We start from the raw sequence: 6,996 nt of genomic DNA on the forward strand, positions 1-6,996 counted from the left end.
TGGCAAAACTGTTTTTACGTGTATTATTTGTTGATCGCGACTCAACACGTAGTGTTTCGCAATCTACGGACGCCGGAGTCGACTCAAGACGGTGCTGTCTGGCTTGTAATCTGTGGCGTTTGTGAACATAATGTTATCATAATAACAACATAAGTACACCGCAGACCGCAGAGGCGCGCTACTGATAAAAACTCGGTGTAATGCTAAAAAAGAAGAGAAGAACAAAACCACGCCGAGTCCGGCGACATCGGTCAACTATTTTCAACGGTGGCCGATAAATATAAAAAAGCTTTCAAGGTGACACACACAGTACAATGGAATCCGCGGGTTTGTGGGTGTCAACAGCACTCGCAAACACCACACCATGGTTCTGCTCGGGGGCTGCGCTACTACACGCCACCCACCGAATGCATCGCGGGTCGTCACAATGTTACACCAATTGGCACAATAGTGACTACTCCGCGCCCCCGCCGTACGCTGGTCGCGATGCGTTCATTGCGCGATGCGCATCCAATGGCAACCTTGACCACACGTGAACCTTTGGGGCGCGGCGTGGGGCACTGATCCGGCGTTCTATTGTGCAGTGCGACACTCCCTAGCATCCCCCGGAGAGTCAAAGTCAATTAAGCAGCAAGCAGATTGAATGTCGATTTAAACATACGCGTAAAGTTCCGGACATCAAGCACGAGAAGCTTTCCGTTCTTCGGGATCGGCCGTATTGCATAAGTTTCTGTATCTTAACAACCCACACGAAACACTCAGCGGCCACATGAATGAAAGCCCGCATACGACCCCAAAACCAACCGGAACAGCGGACGGTGGTTTAACAATAACTATGCACAGCATAGCAGCGAGCAGGGTCATCCCGGTTGGTCCCGGCCGCACTTTTGCAAGTAGTGCACCCTGCGGAGTACTATAAGAGCCTCTGCCGCCCACGGAGACGAGTTTAAGTTCATCTCGGAAGGGAATAAAGGTTGAGCTCATTATATCGGTGCTTTCCCTCGGCCCACAAAAGAAAGCACCTAGCCAAGACACGTACAGGTCACCATCCTTCACTAGGCGCCACCTGCATCGAATGCACCGACGGTGACGTGGTGTCTGGTGGTGGTGGTGGCGGGTCGCATTTTCCGGTACGAATCGCAATGCAGCGCCATTTTTCCGGATCCAGAGAGCGTTCGAAGCGTGCGATGCGCTCTAATCGTACCTTTCGCTACGCGCTTCAACGTTTTTTCCGTTCCCAGAGAGCTGCTTTCTGTTCCGTGGTTGCCGGTTATCGATGTGCCGGTTTCAACCACATTTTTCGCTACCACTTTGATGGCATTTCAGAACTGGCCTCTCTTTGATCACCCTATTATGGGGGGTGTACGATGTCATAAATGCTTTCTGCCATTGCGACTGCTATTTATAAAGCTCTGCGCCAGGCGCCAAGGGTCACAGTGCTGCAAACATGCAACCTTCCCCTGCTGCCCAGTGTCCAAGGAGTTGGCTTCACTATTTTGCAATACCCCGGGGCTAGCGCACCATTCTGCAGAGGGGGCGCGTTGATCGAGGAAAGTTCAAATCTGCATAACAAATTAAACTGGGTCATCAGCGACATCCTGGCCGGCGGCGGCGGATTGCCAGCGTGGCTGGTGATGATAAAAGATGCATCCGGCGTATGGTCACAACTGGTGGAGGAAAAACTCAATTCAAACTATAATAAAAGTCCGATACTGGAAGTCTCTAGTCTCTGGATACATTACCCATATTATTCGCTTGCCAGTTCCAGCCACTGAACAGCACAAGAAAGTCAGAGCTTTCATTTTAATACAAACATCCATTCCGGTGCGGCAACTTGGCATTTTCATCAAGGACACTCCAGGCAAGGGCGCAGTTGGGCCACGTGACTACCATCACACAGCGGTCCGCTGTCCGCCGGACGGCTTATCGCGAAATCCCCGACGAGGCCAACCGTCTCGTCTGGGATTGAAATTTTGCCATACACGAGCCACCAACTCCGGGCAAGTCCTTGAACTTTCATAAACCATAACATTAAACAAAGGTTCTTTATGTTGCTGTCGATGCCGCCAGACACCGCCCGGTTCTCTTATCAGGGGCTCGGGTTCGTGCAAAACCGTCTAATGAGCCTACCTCAACGATGGCGGTCAAACCGGACCCGGAGCCAGATATATCGCATCGGAAGACATCATCCGTCCAAAAAACCATCCAACAATCGTCGTGTTCGAGTGTGAAGAAGTTCAAAACGCACGCAAAGCAAGCAATTCGCGAACTGTCAAAAATTGGCAAGAGAAAAGGGCGATCCAAGCAACAGGGATTCCCGAAAGTATTCTCTCTCGCTCGCTCACCGCTCACTCTCGCAACCGGAGATCAGCGAAAAATAAGCAAAAAAGCGCACTAATCCCCCTCCCGATGGCCACTTTCCTCTCGTGTGGCACACACATCATAAAGTGGCACGCGAGATTCCAAATCGGGAGCGCGAGAGCATAACCGTTTTTAGCAGAGCAGGGAGCAAATGTGTGATCATCAGGAGAGTGGCTGCGGGCAGAGCGAGAGAGACGGCCCCAGCGCACTTCGGTAGAGTATGTTTTGTCCAGGTGTAATATTTCCCCCCCCCCCCCCTTCTGGGGTCGCGGGGGCCAATGTAGGGAGCGTTTGAGAGAAAAGAAAGACGAGAAAGAAAATTTAAAAACACACACATACACGCATACAGGAAAGCTATTTCACCGTATCGATTTTCACCGTCGCGGAGAAAACGCCGCCTGCTACGCCGAACGGTCGGTAAGAAGCAACACCCGCGCACAAGTTAACGCCAAAAGTACGCCCTTTGGATGGTTAGTTTGCAAAAAAACACAACAGTTGTTGGTGGTGGAACCACAAACTTACCAGGCGCGCTCCACGTTAGATCCGACCGATTAGGCGCCGCGTGTGGGCGCGTCTCCGAGATGGCAAGCTGCGTAACGAACACCCAAGTAACCGAAAGGAAATGATAAAAAACGCTTAAAAGCGGACACACTGCACAATCCGTTGGTGGACTGGTTTCCTGGAGTATTGCTCCTGTGTTTCGGAATGCGGATTCGGAACACACACAACACTGAACGCACACACACACACACAAAGTTGGCGACGAGCTTTGTTAAAAGAACGATCTCACACGAATTTTTATTGTGTAACTACAAACACTTATCAACACACATGGGCACTCTGACTCTTCCCATTCACACTGCCGGTCGCCTAGAAACCGCACAGACTGCTCGCATTTCACCTTCCGCTGCTACTCGCACACTATGATGCGGACCCGAGAAACAATCAAAACGCGATCACGCACTATTTTGTCGCACCATCGCTAACCGGTGACGGTGTAGGGGGCTTCGCGTAAACAATTAATTAACACCGTGCGCGCTGCTGGAGAGCTGTAAATTAAGAGAACACCTTTTAGGATGATGGTGACGACGTTGATGATGATGATGATGCAAACGGCAGCTGACCGATAAAGCGCCCTATCGCGAGTATAAATAATCTTCTGCTGCGCTGTGTTTGTTATCGGAAAAAGGTGACTTCATCCTGCAATGTCATCGGCACGGTTCGGCACGCCGGTGATGGGAAAGCTGATCCGCACTAGCAATCATCGCGGCCACGATGATGATGATGATGATATCCTTTCCATACACCCAACGAGCCTCTTCGAGGTGGGGGGGACATTACATAAGTGAATGCATCGCATGCAATCACACGATCACGCTCGATCGATACTCGATGCCTGTCAGAACGTCACACGAACCGTTGGAGCAACAGCCGGAAACACACACAAATGCGCGACGAAACGCGGGCAGGCGCGGGTTCACTCCGTCGGTGCAATCAATGAAAGTATCGCCATACACTGCACCACACTGGGGGCCGTTCGATCTGAACCCGTTTTTTTGCTTGGCCCGATACCGATACGGATCAAAACAAACAAGCGGCGCCGAAATAAAATGGTGGATTCTGTCAAGCAACGGCCGCGGCACGCCACATACACTCGCCGCCACAGTGCGATGGTGATTTGTGTCCGTGGTTAGGCGTTTTCTTTTTCTGCCCCAACCACGGAGGGCGCGTCGTGAGATGGGAAAAAGAACAACGCACGGGAAACAAGCGAACGAGAAGAAAGTTGAGTTACGGAGCCCGGGGATTGTACTACACACCAGAAGCACAAGAAGGCGGCGGTCGCCCCTTCACGTACCCGGAGAGCACTTACATTCCGAAACGGGATGGTCCGCGTCACCGCCGGATGTTCTATCCCCGCGCGATGGGACTAATGATGATGACGATGAGGAAACGCCACCGCACGCGATGCACGACAATTGTTAGAAACTTCCTATCACGACACTAACCGAGACGCGTTTTGGCTGGAAAATGCCCGGGATCAATTGCTTGAAAAAGTCATTCTTTCTCGGCACACCGACGCGCTACAGCGCGGACAGACACCGTAACGGTTCACCTAAAAATCCGAGTGTTGCGCTCCGCGCTTCGCGAGGCAAGGCGTTTTGCGTGTGCGGTCCTGAATCACTCTCTCTCGCGTTCGCTCTCTTTCTCGCTCTCTTTCTCGCTCTCTTTCTCTTTTCGTTCCGTCGGAACTCGCCGCACTGTTTGGTCGTTTCGCCGGTAAACAAACAATTTGGAGAGAAAATTTATCGTTCACAATTCACAATCAAGCCAGTTCGCCGTCGCACTATTCGCCCGGAAACGGATCATGCTCATGTTTGAATTGTGGAAAGTAAATCGGTGGTCAATAACACGAAAACATCTTGCTGCTTCTATATCTAAACGCAATGTAATGCGATATTATCAAATTGATAGTGTTTGAGCGATTGGATTCGTACGTGCTACAAAAACGTGCTTCTTCAAGTGACACACACACACCCGCCGTTTCTGTTGCGCATGCTTTGCCGCTGTTCCGTGCTCAGCGTTTTGGAGCCTGACACACACAGCGAATGAACACCGTCCTGGCACCAAATGTAGGAGAAAAACTGCGAAAAAGCGAAACAAAACGTGAATTTGGCAAACCATTTTATCAACTTGTTCGGCCCATTACTCTTCTTTTGACTCCCCGGTGCACGCACGAAACACACCGGATCTCATTGTGATCCCGTGCGCCGATATCCTTCCGTGAGCCCTGTTGCGTTAGTGTTAGTGTGCAGGACTATTGGGTGAACGACTTGTAGCGTGTTCCCCAGTTTTTGCACAACAGAAAAGACACGCAGACTGACTGACCACGGGCATCGTGGATTGTTGGGTGCGGACTTCCTTCTCCAATTTCACTTCCTGTTATAGTTATAGCTGAATTCCTTCCGTTTGCGTACCGTGTGTGTTCTGCACAGCTAGTGGAAACCTCTCCAAGCCCCCCCAATTTATCTCCAGAACCCGTGTGCGAAGTGGAGTTGATTTAGTTTCCAGTTCCATCGGGGTGTGTCTGTGAGTGTTCCGCGTGGGTGGGTGTGGGGGCTAGTTCCGTGAGTCATTCGAAACCGCTTAAATTCCTCCTGTAAACACGTAGTAGCCAGCCCTTCATCCTTTCGCTCGCTCTCTCCCTGTGTACCCGGCACGATTCCGCGGGCTCTGAAACATAATGGCTCCCTCTCAGTAGGCGAACCACGCGCACGCGGTCATTTGTGTTCGGCCATCGCCAAGGAGCTAAATTGATTGCCAGCATATCTAACTCACGCACGAAACGGCAAGGATGGATTTGAAAAACAAAACCGCTCTTGTGACCGGTGCCGCCACGGGGTTAGGGAGGGCTTTCAGTGAGGAACTGTTGAAGCATGGCGCTAAGGTAAGCTGGTCTCGGTAGCTGCGTGACTTTACCCCTAATCGATGCATCCACCCTCGTCTCAGGTCCTGATTTGTGATCTGGATTCCGACGCCGGCGAGCTAGCGGTGGAGGAACTCGGGAAGCAGTACGGTTCACGCGTATTGTTTTTCCACTGTGACGTTACGGATTACATCCAGTTTGAAGGTAAGGATCCGGCGGGTCCTCGAGAAGCGCGTCTCAACAAATCTTTCTCTCTTTCTCGTTGACCGCAGAGGCATTTGAGTACGCAGACTGCATGCTGAAAGGAATCGACATTGTGATAAATAACGCAGAAATAATGAACGATAATTTTTGGGAGCTCGAGGTGGACGTAAACCTGAATGGGGCTATCCGTGGCACACTGTTGGCTCAGAAGTTTATGGGCACGGGAAGGGGCGGCCACGGTGGTGTGTTGGTGAACATCGGCTCCGGTGTCAGCCTTAGACCACAGCTGTCCACTCCCATTTACACGGCCACCAAGCACGCCATCCTCGGGCTGACCAAGGCCTGCGGTGATCCGTTTCACTACAATGAGACGAAGGTGCGAGCGTTCGCGTACTGCCCGGGGCCAATAGAAAACTCTTCCTCGCACAACAAACGATTCATGGTTCCGGCATTCGAGAAAGCCAAAGAGCTCGATATGACAGGGGTGCAGTGGCAAAAGTGAGACCATCCATCCGGTGTGTGTATGGGTTTGATGCATTTCTCCGTTTTGTTTTCAGGATGGAACACGTGGCCAAAGAATTGATACCGCTGATCAAAAATGCACCCTCGGGAACCATCTGGGGTGTGACTGGGGGCAAACCGCCGAAGGAGATACCGTACTGCAGTTTGTAAGCGTGCGCCCGTTAATTTTCAACTTCATCTTGAGCAATCCATCATCAGCCAATCAGCCCGTAATCGGTGGCATCAAACACCCTTACCAATAGCGGATAACCTTTAAGCAAACGCCCCGCTACATAGTTAAGACAATTAAGACAACATTTACTATCATCGACCATTATATCAGCTTGTAGACAACGCTTCTTCCTCCATACATTGGCTTCGCTCATTGAATTGTGCAGACATGAAATCACTTTAACAAATCGTGCGCTTTTGATATTATCCAACGTTTGAGGCTGTGTGTCGTGTGTCATTCGTTGCGTTCGGACGTCCCTTATTGCGCTCTGTGT

General features: G+C 51.1%; 1 protein-coding gene across 1 annotated transcript; it reads left to right on the forward strand.

Moving 5' to 3' along the window:
* The first annotated feature begins 5,713 nt into the window (after positions 1–5,713).
* LOC128276382 (15-hydroxyprostaglandin dehydrogenase [NAD(+)]-like) lies at positions 5,714–6,795 on the forward strand. Its single transcript, XM_053014845.1, has 4 exons — positions 5,714–5,806; positions 5,869–5,989; positions 6,058–6,487; positions 6,547–6,795. Exons 1-4 carry the CDS (start codon positions 5,714–5,716, stop codon positions 6,659–6,661), a joined length of 759 nt encoding a protein of 252 aa, XP_052870805.1. The 3' UTR covers positions 6,662–6,795.
* The last annotated feature ends 201 nt before the right edge of the window (positions 6,796–6,996 follow it).

The sequence above is a fragment of the Anopheles cruzii genome, unplaced genomic scaffold, assembly GCF_943734635.1.
Source record: "Anopheles cruzii unplaced genomic scaffold, idAnoCruzAS_RS32_06 scaffold01064_ctg1, whole genome shotgun sequence".
Lineage (NCBI taxonomy): Eukaryota > Metazoa > Arthropoda > Insecta > Diptera > Culicidae > Anopheles > Anopheles cruzii.